The 24,022-nt window shown below is 52.5% G+C and overlaps 1 protein-coding gene across 1 annotated transcript in view; it reads right to left on the bottom strand.

Moving 5' to 3' along the window:
• The window catches only part of Cotl1 (coactosin like F-actin binding protein 1), a 33,354-nt gene extending 9,332 nt beyond the window's left edge, over positions 1–24,022 (bottom strand). The window contains exons 1-3 of the mRNA XM_059262521.1: positions 23,781–24,022; positions 23,597–23,679; positions 5,240–5,397 (exon numbers count right to left, since the gene is read on the bottom strand). Of these exons, the coding sequence (XP_059118504.1) occupies positions 5,240–5,397; positions 23,597–23,679; positions 23,781–23,857 (318 nt within the window). The 5' untranslated portion in view covers positions 23,858–24,022. The remainder of the gene's footprint in view (positions 1–5,239; positions 5,398–23,596; positions 23,680–23,780) is intronic.

The raw sequence follows: 24,022 nt of genomic DNA, 5'->3' as shown, positions 1-24,022 counted from the left end.
CCATCTGGCCTGACCTCTGACTCTATCTAGTTCAGGGAGGGGGAAGGGGTAGGAAACATACTCCATTCTCTGCTTCTATGTCCATGGAAGACATCACAAATCGATCGTGGCACCTTCTCTGTCAACACTCAACCTCAGAACCCTTCTTAACCCAGAGCTCCAAGCAGTCCCTACCTATTGGTCGGCGGTCAAACCCAGGCTGGATCTTCAACTTCTGTTTAATCAAAACTGCCCACGGCTGGGGAACTAACTACGTACCAGAACACTCACACTCACCCAACACGTGTGAGACCTTGGGTCTCCACAACCAGAGAGAGAGAGAGAGAGAGAGAGAGAGAGAGAGAGAGAGAGAGAGAGAGAGAGAATGAGAATAAGCATAGAATTTCTTGTTCCCAGCCACATGCATGTTTGGGAATTTCCTCCAAAGAATCAGTAAACAGAATTGTTTTAAAATGACAACACTTAGCCTCAAAGATGTTCATTGTCAGCAAATACCAGGATGTGTCCATAATTCAACCAAAGATGAGTGCATAAGTACACAGGGGCTTGCTTAGTCAGAGTGCTTGCCTAGCATGCACAAAGCCCTGGGTTCCATCTCAGCACTGCATAAACAGGGCACAGTGGCACACATTCATGATCTCACCACTTAGGGTGATAGAGGCAGGAATTTCAGGGGGGTCAAGGTCACCTCAACTACATAGTGAGTTCAAGACAAGCCTTGGCAACATGAGACCCTCTCTCAAAAAGAAGGAACTATCCATCTATACCAGCACTCTCCATAGGCAGCATCTTATTTATGACTTTCATGCTTCTATGTGTTAGACTGACATCTCACTGCTCAGATGAGGAAAAAGAGATTCGGGGAGGTGAGGGGCCAGAAACATGATCTTTGTGAGCTCCTGGCCAAGGCTGGCTGAGGTCTGTAAGAGAAGGAATGCACGTGACTGGCATTAGACTCATGTCTGTGGTGGGCATTCACGGAGCAGTGCCTGGCTACTGTGACTAGGGGCCACACATTGCACAATTATGTGTGGTGCAGGCCTGTTCTGAGGGGGACCCTGCAGGGACAAATAACTAGAAGGCAGAAGCATGGAGAGGCACCAGGAAGAAGGCGGGTAGAGCCTACAGAACACACACTCCGAGGTGCTTGGGCCTTGGAACACTATGGGGAGGCCTCCCACCTTCGGGGCTCTGGCAAGCAGAGAGGTTCCATGGTTCTGTGTTGGGCATGGCTGCTAGGCAGCTGGCAAGTGCCCACCCGGGCAGGCTGGCCACGGGCTAGGAGTAGGTCTAGAGTCTGATGAGGGGCAGCAAGCCACGGCTGGCACAGAACAGTCTGCTGGTCGAAACAGCTTCGTTTATGTGCTGGGCCTCGCCTTGAGCAAAGCTAATTCCTCTCCCTAGCTTAAAGCCTTCCCCGGTTCCCCACTGTGTTTCTGATGAAGCCCCTCCTTCAAAATGGTCTCCCTTTGGTTAGTGAGATGGTTCAGCAGGTAAAGGAGCTTGCTGCCACACCTGTAACCTGACTTTGATCCTGATCCCCAAAACCTACATGGTGAAAGGAAAGAGACCCCACAACGTTGTCCTCTGACCTCCACATGCCCACACCTACACACATCATGCACACATACATAGTACTTTAAACTCAACAATAAATTAATACAAATAAATAAAGAGCATGCAAGTTAGCACATTTTGCAAGACAGGCCTGATCCGCTCTGATGGGAGGCAGCCTGGCCTGGCACCGGGAAGTCTCCCCTGATGGCCACCACATTGTCCCCACAAGCCTGCAGAGGCACCAGAACAATGGGTGGGTGTGTTATCCTGGGCACCGGCAGACAGCAGTGTGGCAGGGCCACCTCAGCCAGGCGAACTGTCTGTCCACTCAGCACATTCCCCAACTCAGGGCACTGTCACTACAACAGCCCCGCTCCCTGCAGCCTCTGCTGCCCTGCGGCTGTGGAGAAGGGGACTGTCGTCTGATTTTCCCAGCCACGGACCCTTCAGGCACCTTTCTGACTTCCAGTTCCAATCCTCCTGCCTCCATGCTTCAGTGCTACAGGCACCCACCTCCATCTGGCCAGGAATCCCAGCTCCTCACCTGAGTGATCCCAGCATACCTCAACTCCCATCATGCCTCTGAACTGAATGAAACCTCACTGCAGTTGCAAATCATTAAGCCCCAGATGGTGGTCAGGGTTCTTTTAAGGGACTATCTGTGGGAGCCCATTCTCGGGTTCCTCGTGGCTTTACCCAGCAGGTCCACATAGAGGATGATTAGACCACGGGCCTGAGTGCAGGTGTCTGAGATGGTCTGCACTTGCCTGTGCTGGGGGAGGAGGTCTTTTGCTCCACCCCTTGGCATCTCTATAAAAACCCTGGGGCAGAGACAGTCGGGGCCCGTTGGAATAGGTTCCAGGCCCTCTCGAGGCTATCCTTTATTTTCTATCTGTTTATCTCCGCGATATTCTCCGCAATAAATCCTTCTATCTAATATTTCCTGCTGCTCGCACTCAAGAAAACTCTGGGGAACTGTGGGGGTGGTTGGGTAAACGCCCCACAACTATCCTAGAAGTATCCGGCCTCTCTCTTCTGGAGTCCTGACCGTGAAGGACCACCGAAGCCTGGATGTTCCTTCTGCAGGACAGAGGGTGGCCAAATCCAGAGAGAAAGAGGATGGTAGGAGAGATGAAGCCTACCTGAGCCGGGATCCAGCCGTGATTCCCTGCTGCCCTCGCCTCCCCCTGTGAAGGGCCGGCCAATTCCACTTCACTTCAACTTCTCCGAGCCTGCAAATCCGCGACTAGGAACTAGTATTCCCACCATGAAGGCTGCCACCAGAGAACCCAGGTCCCTGAGTCACTCCCACTTACGGGGCTAGTTTGCCACTGCAGCCAGTTCTAGGTTCACAGAACCCCCAGGCTGGGACTGCAGCTCGGCGGCGGAGGGCCTGCCAAGCATGTACGAGGCCCTGGTTGGAACCTCAGCTCCACAAAACAACAAGCATGTAGTAAGCAACTAAATGAGCAATCCAGCCATGTGTGCTGGCTCAACTGTCAGCACTCCAAACACGGGCAGAAGTTTGAGGTCGGCCTGGGCTACAGAATGAGGCCCTACCTCAACAAAATGAAATGAAAATAATAACGGGGTGGGGAGGCCCCGCGGGGGAGGGGCAGCAGATGGCTCAGTGGATGAAGGTGCTTGAGGGGTGCCTGATGACTTGAATTCGATCTCTGGAGGCCAAGGAAAGACGGAAGGAGAGAACTGACTAAACAGTGTTGTCCACATGCACTCAGTAACACACACACACACACACACACACACACACACACACACCATACACATGCAAATTTGACAGAATTAATTAAAAACCTACTTTGGCAGGGGTGTGTGGCACATGCCTTTAATCCCAGCACTCAGGAGGCAGAGGCAGGTGGATCTCTGTGAGTTCGAGGCCAGCCTGGTCTACAGAGTAAGTTCCAGAACAGCTAGGACTGTTATACAGAGAAACCCTGTCTCAAAAAACCAAACCAAACCAAACCAAACCAAACCAAACAAGCAAACAAAAAACCTACTTTAAATGCAATATAGATGACTATCATGCTTATAAGGCCTGGAACCCCTCCTAGGGTTTCTATAGAGGCCATCCAGCAGGGCTTGAAGCTGCTCAGGCAGTAAAATGCTTGCATAAGGACTGTTTAATCCTTAGAACTCAGAGGAAAAAGAAAAAGCAGGGTATGGCCAGGCTCTACCTTCAATCCCAGAACTCAGGAGGCAGAGACAGGGGAATCTCTGTGAGTTCCAGGTCAGCCTGGTCTATAGACTGAGTTTCAGGACAGTCAGAGCTACATAACAGAGAAACGCTGTATGCTGGCTAGTTTCATGACAGCGTGACACAGCTGGAGTCATCAGAGAGGAGGAAGTCTCAGTTGAGACTGTCTCCATAAAATCCGGCTATATGAAAGCCTGTAGGGCATTTTCTTAATTAGTGATTGATGGGGAGGGCCCAGCCCGTTGTGAGTGGTGCCATCCCTGGGCTGGTGGTCCCAGATTCTGTAAGAAAGCCGGCTGAACAAGCCATGAGAAACAAGACAATAAGCAGCACCCCTCCATGCCTTCTGCATCAGCTCCTGCCTCCAGGATCCTGCCCTGCTTGAGTTCCTGTCCTGACTTCCTCCAGTGATGAACAGTGCTGTGGAAGTGTAAGCCAGATAAATAAAGCTTTCCCTTTTCAACTTGCGTTTAGTCATGGTGTTTCATCGCAGCAATAGTGACCCGAAGACACCCTGTCTCAAAAAAAAAAAATTTTTTTAAAGGCAGCCAGTGTGTCAGCCAGGGAGCCAATGGGAGCCAAGGGAATTTACCACAACTTTTGTTTGTTTGTTTTTGTTTTATTTTATGTGTATGGGTGGTTTGCCTACATGTATGTCTGTGTAGTCCATGCATGCAGTGCCCATGGAGGCCAGAAGAGGGCGTCAGATCCCCTGGAGCTGCAGCTGCAGAGGGTTGTGAGCAGCCATGTGAGTGCCAGGAACCAAACACCGGCTCTGGAAATGCAGCCAACGCTCTTAACCACGGAGCCATCTCTCCAGCTCCATCTTTTTAATTTGCACACGTCACTTGGCCCTGGGCCACAGCCAGACTGAAGGGCTGAAGGGCTGGCCACATCTACTCTGGTCGCTGGAACAGCAGTTTGGATAAACTAAAAGAAAAAAAGGCTCTGGCTTCTAGGCCTTGGGAAATCAATCCTTCTGCATGCTCACCTTGCGTCACCATTACAAATTCAGATTTTCCTTCCTTAAGGTGGCCCCTTACCCAAACCCCTAAACAAGCAACCTCACTGTCTGGGGTGCTGTGCATACTGTTATGCTTTAGTTACCAAACTGTGACAACACACCCCACTGTCAGTCACCAGGTTAACGTGTACCACCGAGCAAGCGTGAGCAGGGTCCCTGGGACAGATGCTGTCCTGGGAAAGATCACATCCTCTCCTTAGATCCCATGGCCACTGCTGGGACCCATCCACAATGGGACAGGCAGTGGCCTCCATTCTGGTCATCTTGTCTCTGTGGGCTGCTGGCTGTGCAGAGCTGTGTTTCTATGGTGTAACAGTCAAAATGGCAGAGTTCTGGCCCTGGCTGGCACCCGGAACAATGCTAAGAACTTTTCCAGAGTCCACCCCATACCCCCTATCCCAAATGGCTGGCGACCCTTGCTGACGTGCGACAGAACACATTACCTGGACCACCTCCTTCACCAGCGTCTTGTCGGTCCCCGTCTTGGCTCGCTGCAGCCCACTCACGGCCTCCCCGATCCACGTGATGAGGGCAAACTTGGACCTTTTGCTCATGGCATCACCGGTGGTAAAGCGCACAAAGGCAAACAGTCGGACATCATCTGTGGCCAAAACAAAGAGACGGTGGCACTCAGTAAGGACTCCCTGACACCATTTCCCTGGGGAGAGAGAGGCCATGAGCCAAGGTGTGCCCAGTAAGAAGGTGGAAACAAGTGTGTACCCACAGACCTCGGCGACATCCTCTCTGATGCCTGCTTCACAGACGGGAAGTGGAAGCATAGCCTGGTCATGTGACAACTCCAGGGGAGGCAGGGAGCAGGAGGAATGCTGGGATTTACACTCAGGCCTCCCTGGCCATCACCTCTATGACCTTCACGGGCCAAGGCTCAAAACACGAATGTTATTTGGGGACAGATAGCCACCACCTCAGGCCGGGAATGCGGCTCAGTGGGTAGAGTGCTCGGCGCTCCTGAGGGAGGGAGGCTCTGTGTTCAGTCCTCAGCACCTCATAAACCAGGTGAGGTGGTGCACACCTGTAATCCCAGCATTTGGGAGGTGGAGGTAGAAGGCTCAGAAGTTCAAGGCCAGCTTGCCCTATAGGAGACAAAACTGTCTCAGAAGACAAAAGTTGCCCAATCATCTTTAAGGTCCTACTTGGAATGGGAAAGCCACTCTGGAGAGACAATAGCCTATGCAAGCAAGGGTGCCTGTGGAAGAGCAGCGAGACCCGTGACACCTTCCAGCTGGCAAGTTAGGCTACTCAGGCTGCTTACGTCATGCATGCTCGTTTTCAAGGAAATACTTGGGGCGGTTGCTCTCCTGAGCTACACTAGAGCTCTGTTGTAGTCACTGTGCAGTCTCTCCACAACCCCAGCACAACCTCACCAAGTTCCATCTTCCACCCCCCCACCCCCCACCCCCCACTCCACCCCCGCATTTCATCTGAGAGAGGCAGTGGTGGCGCATGTCTTTAACCCCAGCACTCGGGAGGCAGAACCAGGCGGATCTCTGTGAGTTCGAGGCCAGCCTGGGCTACAGAGCGAGATCCAGGGCAGTCAGGACTACACAGAAGCTGTCTCAAAAAAAAAAAAAAAAAAAACGGGGGTGGGGGTGAAGGAAGAAAAAGAGAGACCTAGGACTAGATAAGTCACTGTGGTGCAAGTGTCCTATGCATTACAGGGTGTTGTACAATACCCCTAACCTCCACCACGAAAGACCAGAGCATCCAAGTTGTGACAGGCAAAGAACACTGACACACTCTCAGCTGTCCCCAGGGGCAGAAGCACCTGTCCCCCTGGGGGGCGGGGTGGCATATCCATGACGGCAATGTTACATGATCCGAGGTCAGAGGACAACTTTGCAAAGTCTGTCCTCCCCCTTCACCATGGTGGTACCAGGGACTGAACTCAGGTCGTCGGGCCTGGGGGCAAGTGCCCTCACCCACTGATCAAGCTATCCTGCCAGCCCAAGCAGTTTGTACTCACAGGACGGTATTGTAGAGAGAGACTACATTTTTAATTTTTTTCTTCGAAATCTAAACGTTTGGCAGTTGGAAACTTACAAAAATGTCACTGGTAAAAACAGTGTGCTCAAGCATGCGCACACACATCATTTTAAAGGCCACAACTGTGCAAGCATCACCATAGCCTAATTCCAGAACGTTCTCATCATCTAAAAAGGAAACTCAGACCCAGGAACAGCGGCTCCCATGCTCACGCAGCCCCTGGCAACCACTAACCCTGTCTCTGTCTCTGTATTTGCCTAGATGACTGGTCTAGACAGTCACATGAGCGATATCACGTCACACGTGGCCTGTGGGGACCAAGTTCTCTCATAAATCACTGTGCTCTCAGGGTTCACCCGTGTGTTGTACGCCTGTGCGTGTGTAAAGGCGCGTGTATGTGCGCATGCGCGTGCGTGCGTGTGTGTGTGTGTGTGTGTGTGTGTGTGTGTGTGTGTGTGTGTGTGTGTGTGCGTGCGTGCGTGTGTGCGCGTGTGTAGTGGTCAGAGAACAATTTCAGGAGGTGCTGTGCTTCAGGTGCTGTCTACTTTGTTTTTTGAGACAGGGTCTCCCACTGGCCTGAAACTTACTGGCCAGCCAGTGGGCCCCACCTGTTTCTGCCTCCCCAGCACTGGGGTTACAAGTGCATGCCACCATGCTGACTCTTGATGTGGGCTCTAGGAATGGAGCACAGGGTCTCAAGCCCTTCACTGACTGAGCTAGCTCCGAAACACCCTATATTTCTATGACTCCCTCAGGACCCAGAACATTCCACGGCATGATTATCTACCCATCATCCGACGGACATCGGAGCTACTTCCAAAATGGCAGCTCCACACTCTGTCCATCATCTGTGAAGAGGGGACATTCATGCTATAGACCTTGGTGGACCACCAGATAGAACCTTCCATCTGAAGCTGCTGCCATGGTGCAGGGTTGCCAGGGTGCTGCTGTGTGGCCCAGGGTTAACCTTGAACTCTTGAAGATGAAGGCTTCTAGGTTGCAGGGACACAGCCCTTGAGGCTGATGCAGACACTCAGCAGGGGACATGGGTAGCTGAGAACATTTCCCAGCGTGAGAGGGGTGGGTGTGTGGGCAGTGTTTTAGGCACTGGATCCCAATAACCAGCACTGAAATGTTTGACTGAATTCCACTCTGGTCTACAGGGGAGGCAGGTGTCCATCCCAGCCCCCTCCCTACTAGCCTTCACACAAAAGACCACCAGTGTCGGTTTCCATAGCAACAGCTTCCAGTTCTACAGTGTCAATGTGGACTCTTGGGCCCAGCGACTGTGGGTCGCTGCCAAAGGCTCTGTGTGGGGCAGTGGCTGGAGCCCCTGACCTCACCGTCCATTCAGCCAAGCGCAGAGCCTGCCAGAGGCGTCAGCTCTCCCTGCCCACCTCTGCTGGTGTTACCCTCCCCGAGTGCTGGTCAGCTTTCCTGTGCCACAAGGGACTTTCACAAGGTGGCCCCTCTCAAGTCTATCTCTCATCCACTCCAGCCACCATAGTTCTTTTTAAATTTTTATTTAACTGTATTTCGAGTGCATGTAAGTGATGTGGGGTATATATATGGAGGTCAGAGGATAAATCCAAGGAGTCAGTTCCCCCTTCCACCTTTATGTAGGTTCTGGGGATTGAACTCGGGTTGTCAGACTTGTGTGGCGATCACCTTTATGCACTGAGCCATCTTGCCAGCCCCTTGATGTCCTTTGAAGAGCCGCTGGCAATCACCCAGTAAATCTTGTGTTCTAAGGACTAGCCCGTGCACAGAAAGTAAGCCACACACACCCCTAAAGGCACTGGGAACCTTCCAGAACCCCATACTGACTTCATCTAAACAACCATGGGGGGAGGGAGGCCACATATGGAGTGACCGGCTGAGTGCTTATCTAGCCATAGTGTGCTCCAGAAGACTGCTGACAGGCACATTTTCAGAAATCCGGAGTGACCTTGCACTTACCAATGCTGGACACTAGAGACCTAGCCAGACAGGATGTCAGCTGAGGGCCGACAGAAGGCCTGTGGGTCTCATCAGCATTTTACCACTGCTTCAAAGCCCTGGGCTGCCACTGCCACTCTGGCAGCTTGGGAGAGCAGGAGGCCCTTTTGTGGAATCCATTTCCACTCCTTTCTCAAAACAGGAGGGCTGCCGGGAGGTGGTGGTGCACACGCCTTTAATCCCAGCACTGGGGCGGCAGAGCCAGGTGGATCTCTGTGAGTTCGAGGCCAGCCTGGTGGTCTACAGAACAAGGTCCAGGACAGGAACCAGAATTACAGGGAGAAACCCTGTCTCAAAAAACCCCAAAACAAAACAAAACAAAACAAAAAACAAAAAACAAAACAAAACAAAACAAAAAAAGCTGTCAGAGCATACACCCTAAGCTACACATTCCTCACACAGGAGAATGGGAGCACAGGAGAGCAGGGAGAACTTCTCCATATGTGCACATGTGTGTACACACACATGCTAAGGTGGCAAACCAGCCAGAAGGCTGGCACCTGGGGCTGCTGCCATCCCCTCGGTGATACTCTGTCCCCAGTGAGACTTGGGTGGTAAGGCATTAGAAGTTGCTTCCCTGCTGAAGTCTAGAACCACGGTTCTCAATCAATGCACCATCCTAGTCTTTCCACACACAGGACCCCCAAGGCCATGTGCTCTGCTGATCTGGAAACTTTGCGGGAAGGCTCAGGAGTTGAGCTTGAACAGGCCCCTGGGGTGACTGTGCTGGGCCAAAGCTCAAGAGCCACTATGGAAAGAATAAGGTAAGGCGAGGATGGAGGGGCTCCAGCACAGGGACGGGACGCTGCAGCTAGAGGGGACAGAAGCCGGACAAGAGAGCTCCAGTGAGGGAAAGCGGAAGTACTCGGAGTTCAGCCCCACCCCTTCCTCCTGTCACCCCCACCCCATTCTAAGGAAGTGATCAGGGCAGGCCTCCTGAAGGAAGGGTCTGGTCCCCCCCTTTTCCACATGACCCTCTGCAGGGTCAGAGACATAGCCACCCAAGGTGACAGGACTGTCCCTGAGACTCGCCCTCCCCCCAACCCCCTCAAAAGCCACGGCAGGAAACAAGGGGCCTCTGAGCAATGTCACAGGGAGTCCAGACGCTTCAGACAACCTCCCTGCTCTGCTCACCTAAGGCGTCAAGAAGCCTTCATCCCAACGACTGGGGCATGTATAACAAATCCACTTCAGTCCCATCTCATGGGGAACGTGGCCGGGTGTAAGATGAGGGGGCCAGGCCCACGCTGGAGGGCTGACACAGTTCTGTGCCCTCCCTCTGTGTGCCAGGCCCAGGGTGACTGCACAGGACGCTCCATCTCCAATCCAGGAACTGTAACACCACCCTCCTCACATCCAGTGAGCTTTTCTCGTGAAAGCCACGGACAAGACTCTACCCAGAAAACCTTGACCTGCATCTCCTCACAGGCTGAGGGAGCAGCCAGTGCAAGCTCCTGCTTGCAAAGCTCCAGGCCTCCAGCTACTGAGCAGCCCAGAAACAAAGTGGGGGGCCGGTGGAACCGCTCAGTGCGCTGCCTGACCCTGAGGAGTGCTCGGCCAGGGCACTCCCGCTTCTGCCTGCTTTCTTCTCATGCTCTTTCTCCTCCCGACAGCCTCCACCACCATTCTCCTGCTCTGTCACCAAATGTGCCCTCTCCCCACCTGCGCCCGCCCTTTCAGTCTCCCTTCGGGTCGGAAGAGGGGAGGATTTAGGCGATGATGAGGATGAGGCGATGAAGAGGATGAGGCATGGAGGGGGTCCCTAGCAGGAGTAAAGAAGAAAGCCAGCTGGGGTTCAGGCAGGGGATGCTGGGCAGGGACAGCAACGGGGATGTGGGAGGAACAGAGTGACAACAAGGAGGGAGGGACCAGAAAGGGGGATGGGGAAGTCAGAATTTCTGTAATCTACAAAGCCACTAGGACAGGCTGCTTCGGGGATGTCTCCCAAAGAACTACCAGCGTAGGTCCTCACCACGCTGACCGGAACCGCTGACGGTGCACACTGATCTCTCCTCCCACCCAAATTCGAAACCCCAGTGGATTCTTGCGTTGTGACTCATCCCCTCTCCCTCCACCTCGCACCACTGAGTCCCCCCAACACTGCATCCACACTGACCAAGGCCCTGCCTTCTTGCAAAAGGCTGCCAGGCTCCTGCTATTCCCCAAAGCCTGCCCTGAGGCTTCGGGACCAAGGAGCTGCCACATGCCACTCCCGACCACTCAGCGACTCCCCTCATCATGCAGCACACACACTATGTGTAGAATAAGCAGAAATATGAATAAGCAAGATCAAAGCTGCCCACGGAAGAGGCTCTCAAAACGTCTCGATCTTTTGATCAAGAGCCTCCTCACTCTTTAGCCAGGGCTAGCCTGAACTCACTACACAGCCCAAGCTAGCCTCCAACTTGCCCCAGTGCTGTCTGTCATTACAGGAGTGACCTACCAGACCTGGCATCTTTTAAACATGAGAACCATCTGTCCAGTTCTTATGTCCCCGTGCCAGGGACGGCACAGGCAGTGTATAAATGAACCGTGGGCCAACAGAAAGTAGAGAAGAGAATGGCCTTTGCTATTTCTGCCCTGAAGCTGAACTTCGGAGCAAGACAAAAGGAGAAAGAAAGCAGGACACGGCCCGGAGCCCAGATCAGCTCACACAACTCCTGACCTTCCTCACAGCCTGCGAAGTTGTGCAAACAAAGCTCAGAAAGGGGAAACCACCCCCACACCAAAGAGCTGAGCAGTCATCTTCCCAAGGGGAGGAGGCTGCAGGCTGGAGGGGAGGAGGCTGCAGTCGGGGTGGGGGTGGGGTGCAGGCTGGAGGGGAGGAGGCTGCTGTGGGGGGGGGTTGGTGAGTGTGGAGATGCAGGCTGGAGGGGAGGAGGCTGCTGTGTGTGTGGGGGGGGGTTGGTGGGGGGGGGTGGGGGGAGTGTGGAGATGCAGGCTGGAGGAGAGGGCTTCAGGCTGGAGGGAAGGAGGCTGCAGGCTGGAAGGGAGGGCTGCAACTCCAGGAAGCTGGGAGGAAGCAGAAAGAGTTTTGACATCCTGCCAAAGCCCAGAGGCGGCTGGACATAGGCATTGCATCCTGGCTCCTGTAGGGCCATGCAGAGGGCACAGCCCCAAAGGGGATGAAGATCTTTTTCCATCACAGGGGAAAGAGGCTGGCAGAGCCCACATTTATATGACAGAAGCTGTACTACTGAAGGCACACCTCTCTCTTCCCCTCGGCCCTCATCATACTTTGTGAGTATAGTGTAATATATATGTATGTATAAAGTATAGATATACTCTATCCCTAGCACAGAAAATGGATGAATGAAGGGATGGATGGATGGATGGACAGATGAATGGATGAGGCCAAAAGGTGGGAGCTTCAGGCTGACTTGAAATTGCAAGGAAAATGCTAGGTAACAAACAGCCTCTCTGTTCATGACCACACAGCAGCCCCTGGTTATCCAGGACAAAACAAATGCACTAGCACCCTCTGGTCCCAAACACACATGTGCGCACACACACACACACACACACACACACACACACACACACTTTTAAAGACAGGGTCTCATGTAGCCCTGGTTGGCCTCAAATTCACGTATAGCCTAGGATGACCTTGAACTTCTGATCTTCCTGCCTCTAACTCCTGAGTTCCAGGATTAAGACATGTAGTTTATATGGTGCTGGGAGTGAAACCAAAGCTTTGAGCATGCTTGGCAATTATCCCATCAACGGAGCTACATCCCTAGCTTTTCAGGAGGCTGAGGTAGGAGGATTGCAAGTTCAGGGCCCATCTGGTCGATTTAATGGAATTTTATTTGAAAATGAGAAGTAAAAACAGGGCTAGGATGTGGCTCAGTGGTAGAGTCATGCCTAGGGGTGAGCAAGGCTGAGCTCAATCCATATAAACACAGAACTGAAGGCTCTGTCTACAAGGGCTTGTTTTCTTGGAGGACAGGAGACTGGGTCTCTAGTGTGATCTCACAGGCATCTGTATGTAGACTTTTGTATCTGTGATCACATGGCATACACTGTGTGAGCCCCCCACACACACACACACCGCAGCAGCCCCTCCCTCATCCCACCCCAGCCCAAACCACCCCCTGGCTAACTGGGTTCTCATCAAACACCAGTGACCTGGCTTTCCTAGCGGGACAAAGAACACAAGAAAGTGCAGAGAGGAAGATGGAGCCCCAGGGAACAAGCTGACCCGGAGACCCAAGTTACAACATGAGCCCCAGCCTTCCTCAGAACAAAGCACAGGTGTTTACCCTAATCAGTTATCTCCCTCGGCCTTAAATGGAAGATAAAGTGCTGAAGAGCATCTGAGCAAGACACCCTAGGGCCAGTATGGGGTGTAGGGTGTGACTGCTGGAGCACTGGCAGCCAGGGCAAGCACCGATCTGTAGTCTTGGATTTGCTCTTTGTAGTTTTGCTAAGTCAGTCATTAGACAAGCACACAGCCAACCTGTGATTTGGAGACTACTGAAGAAGACACAATCCCTACCCTCGAAAAACAGTAAAGCAAACTATGAGTACAACGACACTAAGACCCGAACAGATGTTTGAGTGTTATTGGAACATCAAAGAAAAAAGGAATTAGCTCTTTCTGGGGACTGTGATCAAGGAAGGCCTCATGGATGGGATCGGATTTGATCCAAATCTTAAAAGCTAAGTTGGCCTAGAGAAGGTCTCATGTAACCCAGGCTAGCCTTGGAACTGTACAGTCAAGGATGACCTTGAACTCGTGATTGTCCTGCTGCTACCTCCAAGTGAGTGAATGATTGGATTACACCATGTGCCACTCTGTCTGGTTTGTGCAGCGATGAGAACTGAACCCAGGGTCTCTTGCACCCTAGTCAAGCCCTCTACCAACAGAGCCACAGCCTGGAAGGCTACATCATGTTCTTATTAATCCTAGCGCCCAGCTGGTGTCTGGCACATGGCACACTCTCAGTAAGAGCCTTAAACAGTCACGTCTGTGGTCTCGCGAGCTTTCAGTCCTGAGTGTCAACTGTTCAGTGCAGTGGGAGGTGCCAGTCCCCCTGGGTACTGTCAGTGTGACTTTATCCCCAGAGAACAAGCAGGAGGTACAGAGAGAGCTCAGGGGCCACCTAGCAGCTGACAGCATCTGCACACTGTCCTCAGACCAAGGGGTGCGGAGAGACGGAAGCATACACACACACACACACACACACACACACACACACACACACACACGGCTGCTGGCCTGGGGGATGCTGTGAGGTGGGGGCATGCCTCCTTCATGTATCACCAAGCAAGGGCACACAGGACGGCTTGGCTGCTCTCGTTAAGGGAATGTGGAGAAGTCCCCTCTCGGTCTCCAGACAGTAACAGTCTGCTGTCCTCAGTGGACTCAGGTGACAGGAACAAGCCCTTGGGCTGGCCTGACACACAGCAAGTTTTACAAGTGGCTGGAGAAGCTCAGGACAAAGGCTCATACCTTGTCATTACAATACTCCAGTGGCTGAGGCAGGAGGATTGTGGCCTTAAGGCCAGCCTGTGCGCCACGGAGAAACTATGCTTAAAAAAAAAAAAAAAGAGGGAAGGAAGGAGTTAGTAAGATGGTAACGAAGACAAGAACACCAATGGTAACCATGGCAACCACAGGGCACCAACAGAGACTGCAGAGCCATGACGGGCAGGGAAGGTGAGATAAGCTGGGTACTGGAGGATGCGCCTGAAGCCACAGAACAGCCGGTCCTGGGGGATACAGGTCTCTGGACAGGCAGAACCCACCCTGGGGACCAGCAGGCCACAGGGACATCTTAAGGGTGTTCAGCCATTATGGCCTGGGCTGCTTGGGCTGGGTCCTACCATTTCCCAACATGACCTCACTTTATTACTATCCTTTGCCATCTGGCGGGGGGGGGGGGGGGGGCTCCCCTCTTTCTTTACAATTTAAACTTTATTTTGTTTACTTTCTTGTCCTCCTGACACCAGTGTTCTCACCCCCAGAACCTGTGTCGGTGACCTCACATAGCAAAGGGGACTCTACCAATGTAACTTGGATGAGGGATGACCCTGGGGCACTGGCTTGGCAAAATGCTACCACTAGGTCCAAATGGAGAGAAGGGAGGGAGGAGAGTCAGGACCAGGAGCTGGCATGAGAAAGAACTAGACAGACACTGCTGGCTGGAAGCGGAAAGAGGAGGACGAAGCCGAGGGCGCAGGAAGGTCCCCATTAGCCACTGCTCTTATTAATACTATCGACGTGCTCATTGTTGGCAAGGACGAGCAGAAACAACAGAAGACAAAAATCAGATGACAGTAAGTGCAGGAGGACCAACGGGAGGCCAGCAAAACACTCTCGGGGCCTAGAAGTGGTGCAGGACCATGGAACCCAGGCCAGCCAGGGTTGCCCAGACCCTGCCTCCATAAAAACGAATAATAAACAAGCCGGGACCCCTAGGACAGGCCTGTCAACCCAGTTCCTAGGAAGGCTGAGGCAGGAGTCTAACTTCAAAAGCATCCTGGGCAACTTGGCAAGACTCTATTTCAAAACGAAAAGAGGAAGGGAGGAGGAGGGCTGGGCTGCGGCTCCATGGTCGCCCTTCCCTGCACGCACAAGCCTCTGGGTTCAATCCTCAGTACTGCCCCCCACGCCAGATCTACTGCAAGTTAATTCCAAAATGCAGCGATGACATAAATATTAAAAGGCAATATAAAATCCCACTCTCGGAAACAGGCCTCTGGGGACTGATGCCCTGAGGCCGCCAGCCAACTCTGAAAATCAGTGGGAGAGGCACTCTGGGACACAGGGTTGCAGGAAGATGCCTGGCACAGGGCCAAAGCAGTCATATGGTCAGGGACATTGACAGGGGCCATTTGCTCTGCACTGGTTACTAGGCTATCACTTCAGAAAGGGACAGTGGGACTTCCTGTGCAGGCTCAGCCCTCAGATGTGGCTGGGGACCACCTACGCAATTGTGGGGTGTGATGCTGTCCATGTACTCTCATATGGTCCCAATACAGCAGTGTGAAACAGACCAGGGTCCTGCACCAGGCTCAGACCCTAGCAGGGATAAGAGGGTGCATGTGGGCATGGCCTTGGTTGGGTATTGCCTCACGCTCCGAGAGTGTTGGCCTCCAGAACACTGGGCTGCTCTGCTTATGGCCTGTCTATGAAACCTCTGACTGCCTGACTACACAAAGATGCAGCTTAGGGCCATGCAGCCCTAAGGTCTGAAGATACCCCTCAACCAATGAAGGGGGGACATAAACCGGTGGTAGTGTGCCCCAGCTTCCTAGTGGATCCTCAAGAGTCCCAGCAGAATGCCATTTGGGCACCTGTACCCTCACCAGCCAGCTCAAGTTCCCTTTCCTGCTTCCCCTCCCTTCTGCCCCACCCAACCCACACCCTTTTCCCCACTTCCTGAGTCTACCCTGCCCCCCAAACCCCTGGCCTGCACCCACCTAAGGTAAAAAAGTGAGAAGACTGAGCAGGCTGGGTGGACAGAAGGTGGCTGAGGATACAGGGCTAGACTGGGCACACAGAGAAGCTAGGGGACTCGCCAAGGTCACACAGCTCACACGGACTAGAGATTGGAGGCCAGGAAGCATGGGTTTCCGTCTTGAAGTGGACACAGAAGGCTGGAGGGCCAGCACTTAAAGGAGAAGCCATGACTCAGGCCAGTCAGGGGAATAACACACTCCCAGGGCAAGAGCTCAGGCCCTGGCTACCATGAACATCACCAAGATGAACATCACCAAGTCCCAAAATGTGAAGTCTCTTCAGGACCTTGCCAGGGGAATCTCTCTCTCTCTCTCTCTCTCTCTCTCTCTCTCTCTCTCTCTCTCTCTCTCTCACACACACACACACACACACACACACACACACACACACACGAATGCTATCTATATATGTGGGCAGCACCATTAGGACAAGGATGGCCTTTACCCCGGGCCTTAACAAGTGTATAGAAGCCTCCTGGAAAGGAAAAAGGAGGAAGACAGAGCAGGCAGGAAGATTACCCACAAGGAAGAGAGGGGTGGGCTGTAGGGGCAGTGCTTCGGCACGCAGACCTTCCACTGTCCACCTCGACATGGTGAAGGGAATGGGCAGGCTCTTCGGTGGCAAAATGAAGGTAACACTGCCTGCAAGTGTTGCTGTTGCTGTTTTGAGTCCCTTTTTTTTTTATTATTATTTATTTGTTTTTTCTTCCGGAGCTGAGGACCAAACCCAGGGCCTTGTGCTTGTTAGACAAGTGCTCTACCACTGAGCTAAATCCCCAACCCCAAGTCCCTTTTAAATGGGAGACATTCAGGAAAAGACCCCATGTATGCCAGGATCTAGGCACCAGTGAGGCCAGAGGTGTGTGTGTGCTAGCTAGCCTGTCCCGAAGGGCATTCCAGGTCATTCCCAGCCCAGGGGTCTTCTGGACAAAAGCCATAAAAAAACGCTACAGTGGAGTGAACTCATCCACTGCTGGAGGACCAGGCCATGGGGTCAAGAACAGGGCCCAAGTCAGCCCAAAGGCCTTATTCAGTAAATGTGAGACAAGGCCACCATAAAGGGCGGAGCCCTGAGGGCTTTCAGACTGACAGGCAGGAAAGAGAAGAGGCAGAAGGAAGAAAGAGCAGTGAAGAAGCCCCAACCAGCCAGACAGAGGGAGGGGGACAGAGTGGAGGGAGGGGGCAGGGTGGAGCGAGGGGGCAGGGCTTTTCTCTGAAGACTGAGAGGTCTCTGGTGACACCAGAAGAACTAAGTAAAGTGGGAAAAAAAAAAAAGACAAAGAGGCTGGCTGGGCTTGGTGGCAGTTTGTGCCTTTAATCCCAGCAGACAAAAGCAGGTGGATTGCTACGACTTTGGGCCAGCCCGGTCTACACAGCAAGTTCCAAGCCATCCAGGGCTTCACAGTGAGAAAGTCTTTAAAAAAAAAAAAAAAGTAAGAAAGAAAATAAAGCCGCAAAGGGGAGGCTGGGGGGTGTTTATAACACCCAGGAAACCAGGGGGAAGGCTGCCAAGGCTGCATCAGCTCCTGAGGGCGAAGATTAGGAGCTGTTCTAAAGAGAGGGGCACTGACTACTCATGATGAAGATAGACAGCTACCAGCCTATACCTGCAAACATGGCCACAAACCCAAAGGCAAGAACAAACTTCAGCAAGTTATAAAGCCAAAGGGCTGACACAAAGCCCATGTACTCAGCAACAGAATGTGGGGGAAAACATCAGTGGAGACTGAACAGTATCCAAGCCACTCACCACCCTTGATGGTAAATAAAATAATAATCTACCAGGCATGGTGGCTCATACCTTACTTAATCATGGCACTCGGGGATTATTTTAAGACTACAAGGCCAGCCTGAGCTACACAGTGAATTTCAGATCAACCTTGACTACAGTTTTAAGACCCTATCTCAGAAGCAAAGAAAAAGAAACCAAATGGCTCAGGGAAGTGAACAATCTATAGAAATAGCTTCAAGCATGGCTGGATCGAGGGTGTGTAAGCCTTGCCAACTGGTCTCCAACCCTGACCTTTGCCTGAGCTGTCCACAGGTTCTCTGTCAGAGGCAAATGGGTCCTGTGAGCTCCAAGCCTTCATTATTCTCTCCAGGTTTAATCCCAGAGAAAGATTAAAGGACTCTTTCCCAAGAGCCCTGTCCAAAGTCCAGTTCCAGGAGCAAGCCTGATCAGCTTGAGGAGTCATGTGAGCCCCCAGCCCAGAGCTAATCAGTGTGGTGGGGATGGCTTTCTCTGATTGGCCAAGTCTGGATCACATGTCATCCAAGAGCCATTTTCCCTCCAACCCTCTCCCACAAAGGACAAGATGCAGGACAGTGTCCTCAGTCAAAGAGGCTTAGGCTAGTACGCTGTGGGCTGGCCAGAGCCCCATGGGAGTCTCACTCGCCCTAGCGTTCACTCAGCACCTCTGCCAACCAAGCTTCATTGTTGACACTCCTTTCCCAGGGACCACCCTACACATCCAGTTTCCTTCGACCTACCCGGGCCAGGCACCTCCCAAGACTGCCAGGTAGCTTTAAACATATTGAGCATCTACTTTATGCGGCAGTGCTTCTGAATCCCATCACTTTACCATCCACAGTCACCCTCCTCTCATAGATGCAGAAACAGAGAATCTGGGAGACGTGCCCAAGGTCACACAGCACCGCCAGTCTTCAGTTAGCAGAAGATTGGACCTTTAGCTGTGCTGTTCCCCACAGGGTCTAAAATCTACACCTGGATGCATTCCCAGAAGCCTGGGTGCTTTCCAAAAGAAAACAGGCTTGCCGGGAAGACTTTGGGTCTACACAGGAGGACTGGTTAGACAATGTTGCAATTGACAGAAAGAATATTATGTAGCCGTTTTAAAGGGACCCCAGGAAAAAGAGGGAAAAAATTAAAAAAAAAAAAAAACACAGAAAGTAGTAAAGACAGTCCCGCCAGGGAAGGTAGGTGGTCCCACAGGTTAGTCCCACTTGGGATCAGAAAATACATACGGAGAAATATTTCAAGAATATAGACAAAAAACGAGGTCCATGGTCACGCGGTCAGTCCTCTTGAGAGACCATGAAACATCTGCTGGGCTTAGGGATTTCTATGCTGTGACATGTCCCCTGGATTTCCAGAACGAGACTACTGAGTAGTCACTGGAGCACAGAATGAATGAGTATGAAGGCCAACATACCACAAATGAAAGGGGGAAGCCATTTCTGAATAGTCTTCACCTCTTCTTTGCACTGAGTTTCTGAATATTCTAAAAGAACCTTGGGCAGCTGGGAGAGGGTGTGTGTGTGTGTGTGTGTGTGTGTGTGTGTGTGTGTGTGTGTGTGTGTGTGTGTGTGTGTTCCGGTTGATAATGGGTTTGCTGCACAAGCCTGAGGACCTGAGTCTGGATTCCCAGAACTCATACCATTCCCAGCTGGGTACGGTAGCATGCTAGTAAGCCCTGGCTGGGGTGCACTGCTCATCTGGGGGTGAGCTCCAGGTTCAGTGTAAGACCCTGTCTCAAAAAACAAGGTGGCAACTAGCAAAATGGCTCAGCAGACAGCAGTGCCTCTTCTCAAGCCTGGCAGCCTGAGTTTGATCCCCAGAACCCTGGTGGCAGAAGGAGACTCCCGCAAACTGTCCACTGACCCCTACATGTGCACCATGGCACGTGCATGCTTGGAAGTGGTCAAGGAAACATTGACACTGACTGCACACACATGGGCACACATACACATGCCCCCACACAGACATGTGCGCACGCGCGCGCGCTCGAAGACTCTTGGGCTGTCTGTACAGAACAAAATCAAAATGTGACTCCAGACAGCTGGAGCCTCTGCCTTGTCACCCATACCAGACCTATGAACCCCTTCTACAGTTGCCACGTGGATGGCGCATCCTCTCTGGCAAGTGGTCCCTCCACCTCTGTGAACGGAGCCGTGATGCTGCCTGGTTCCACGTGGCTCTCGGGGATCCCCGAAGTCCCTAGCCCAGCTCAGCGGCTTCCCCTATCTGTTGGTCCTCACCTTTCTGCTGCTCTCAGCATATACCCCACTTCTGCATGACCTCCATCCCCAAACAAAACGCCAGTCCTACTCACTGGCATCTGAAGAACTTACTACACCCTAAGCATACACTCCTACTGATTCCACTGTGGCAGAAGGGTCACCAGATGGGCAGCTTGCCTGCTTCAGGAACATGAATCTGAACCCAGAACATTGGCGCAGCTTGAACCCCTCAGCACCATGGCAACCACTTCTCCCCACGGATTGAGCAGCTATTGCAAACAGACCCAGGCTAAGGTTAGTGCCACAGGAGGCCATCACAAGGCAGGATGTGGGTGGACTCACTGTGTGCTGGGCTAGGCACCCACTGAGAGTCTCAGGATGGAAGTTACAGGAGTGAAAGTAACTTAGTTAACTAATATTTATAGTCATTCTGTAATTCATTATTATGTAGTTATTAAGAAGAATAATTCCATAAGAAAGGCAGGGTTGTACTCTGCACACCTCTGAGGTGCTTGGAAACAAGACAAAGGCCTTTCTTCTGGGGCCTGCCAGGGCAGCTGACGGGGACTTAGGGCTCTCCCTACATCACAGTAAGTAAACACAACCTTCTAATCTGCAAACCATCCCACAAGGAACAAGACCAGAAACCACTTCCTCAGGGCCAAGAGCAATGGGATCCAGAGTCCAGTCCCAGCTCTGTTCTTCCTACCTGTGTGATGGCAGGTAAGTCACTTAACCTCTCCAGGTCTTGATTTTCAATCCTCAGAAGGAGTCAGCCCACGGGAAGCACGGCTGACACACAGGTCAGGTAAGGTGGTGTAGGTAAGATTACAAGTAGGAATGCTAAGAGTGGGGTCCCTGGCTCAGGAGAGCTCAGCAGGGGAGGGACAGGGAGCAGACATGGCAAGCAGAACCATCTGTACACTGTCCACCAGATGGCTGGGAAGCAAAAACAGACTGCAGCTGCAGCAGACGAGCCTCAGCTCCCACAGCCCATTCACAAGGACCAACAAGCAGCCTGCAGAGCATTTTTAGCTCATCCGCCAGACGTTTGCCATCCCATCCCTGTAGAGGGTGAGCGTAGGGAGACCTAAGCAGAAAGCCACAGCCCGCCAGGGGAAGGAAGTGTCCCCCAAGCAGCATCCAGGCCGGATGTCCCAACAGCTGGGAGCACCAGTTAGAAATCTACCAGCAGGATGCTTGGCCTTCCTCTGTCACCTTCTCCAGCTTGGTAGAGAAAATAGTCAGGCAAGATGGCTGAGGGTGGGCTCTGGGTGAGGAAGGAAAAGCTGGATTTTGTGAGGAGGTAAGTGGGCCTGCAGCACCCAGCCCCAGAGACTATGAGACCAAGCCTGCTGATGGTGCTCCAACTCTGGAGGAAGTTGAGCCTGCACTTGCCCCGCTGTGGAAGCATTCACTGCAGTCAGAACAGCCCAGAAGCCTGCACACTGACTCCACAGCAGTGCTGAGTTGCACTTTACACGGTGATGTTTTAAGTGAATTATTTACAAAAGCAATGAATACAGGGTCTAGCAGCAACTCCCAGGAGACATTTTAGCCAGGAGAACACTTACACATGAACACATGGTCGCACACAAATCTTAGTACCACCCAGTACAAAGTAAATGCCCTTTGAGAAGAACCAAATACAAAAGATGATTCAATTAAGAAAGTTCTGCAGTCAGGCATGGTGACGCACGCCTACAATCCCAGCACTTAGGAGCCAGAGGCAGGACGATCAGCAGTTCCAGGCCAGGCTCAGCTACATAGCAAGTTTGAAGCCAGAAAGCAATTCAGGAGCCTGGTGGCACAAACCAGGAAGCAGATGTAGGAAGATAGCAAGTTCAAGGCCTGCCTGGACTACTGAGTGGAAACTTGTCTCAAAATAAAATGCTTTAATCTTTAAAAGGTTGAGATGTGCCTCAATGGTAGGGTATGTTCCATACACTATGTTCCATACTCAGTACTAAAAAAAAGAGGAATAAGGAAAAAAGAAAACTGTTAAGGAAAGAAGTCACATGATCTTGGCTTGTTTGTTTTTTTGTTTGTTTGTATGTCACCAGAGTCTGACAAGCACCGTACTGAACACTTGCACACCTGAGATCATTCAATCCCACAACAGCGCTAAGAGATGACAGGTGAGGAACTGTGGCCCCCACAGGGACCTGTCCCCAACCCACCCAGCTGGGAAGCAGCCCCAGTGGGATTCAAACCCACAGCCATCTGCTGGGAGTCCACGCCCTAGCCTCCAAGTGGCCTGCCTTTGTCTGAAGTTAGTTCCAAAGCTAAAGACAATAGGGGACACTAGGACCCAGGATCTCCTACTTCCAATCTCATTAAAGGCTCTTTCCCCCCACATGGGGGGGGGGGGGGGTGCACAGCCCCGACTGGCCTCCAACTCTCCATCCTCCTGCCTCTGTTTGCAGAATACTGAGCTGTACTGCCCACCAGCTCCTTAAAAGATTGAATTACTGTGTACTCAGTGTTCTGCTTCTCCAAGGGGCTGTGGCCACTCAGACCATGTGTTCCGTCATGGGCCACACACCCAGGGAAGCTTAGAACACATACAAACCTTAGGTTTCCCCGTGTGCTGCTTTTAGTACGCCACACATCTGCATGATTCCTTCACACCAAGCCACGGGGCACTTCAGCTCCCAGAGCTTCCCCCATGCCCCACCCCTGTCAATGGCCATTCACTCCAAAAGAAACTGGCCACTCCGATCTCCCAAGTCAGCTTCACTTTCTCCAGACCTCCTATAGCAACATCAGGCAGCTGCTCTTAGCATGTGGCTCTGTACTCTTCAAATTAAAGGCTTGTAAAGAAGCAGATTCGGACAAAGATGGAAGGAGAAAGAAGGGTGGGGCCCTGGGTTCTGCCTTTAGCTTGCAGACCCCAGGGGCTTCCTTGTTATTGTTCACTGACCAATCAGAGAGGGTGGTGGATAGGGCTGGACACTGGAGTTGGAACTGCCGGATCTGACCTGGAAACCCAGTGAACCACAGGGGGCGGAAGCTGTCTGACACTGCCAGGGGAGGAATTGCACCGGTCACTTCTGCCTCTGGTGATGTCCAAAGGGGGTGAGGGGTGAGGGACACACACTGGACTTTAGGAAGCTCAGATCAGAGCCTGGCATGGCTGTGCACGCCTACAATACCAGTACTAGACGCTTGCGGCAGGAGGATAGCCAGTTGGAGGTCACCCTGGATACATAGTGAGACCCTGCCTCAAATTAAAAAAAAAAAAAAAAAAAGACAAACAAAAAACAGCTTAGATCTGTTGCTGCTTGGATGCCCAACACCTCGGTGCCCAGGGTGCCCACCCTCTCCCAAAAGGTCTCTGGTCACCCTACCTGTGCACTGCTGGATGAATTGCTGGTAATCCGCTCCCTGATCGCCTGGGACAATGGTGGCGCCATCGTATCTGAAAGTCACCCTTTTGGGTTGGAGGAAGAAAAGAAACAGAGGTGAGCGGCAGCGGCGGGCCGCACGAAGCAAGTCATTACGGGCATCCCCGGGCCCCGCGGCGTTGCTCACCAGATGACTGCCGAGCCGTCGTCCCGCACTAGGTTGTACGCCGCGCGACACGCCTCCTTGTCGATCTTCGTGGCCATGGCCGCCGCGAGGACACTGCCGGAGCCAGTGAGCGCGCCCCTGACTGGCTGCGAGGGTCGAGCGGGCGCTGAGAGCGAGCTGGGGGCTGGATGACGGCAACTCAGATCAGCTAGCTCCGTTTCTCAGAGAGGCGCCTGCAGCTAATGCCGAGACTGACCGCGCGC

This window comes from Peromyscus eremicus, chromosome 5, assembly GCF_949786415.1.
Source record: "Peromyscus eremicus chromosome 5, PerEre_H2_v1, whole genome shotgun sequence".
NCBI lineage: Eukaryota > Metazoa > Chordata > Mammalia > Rodentia > Cricetidae > Peromyscus > Peromyscus eremicus.
This window is presented reverse-complemented; position numbering and strand designations above follow the sequence as displayed.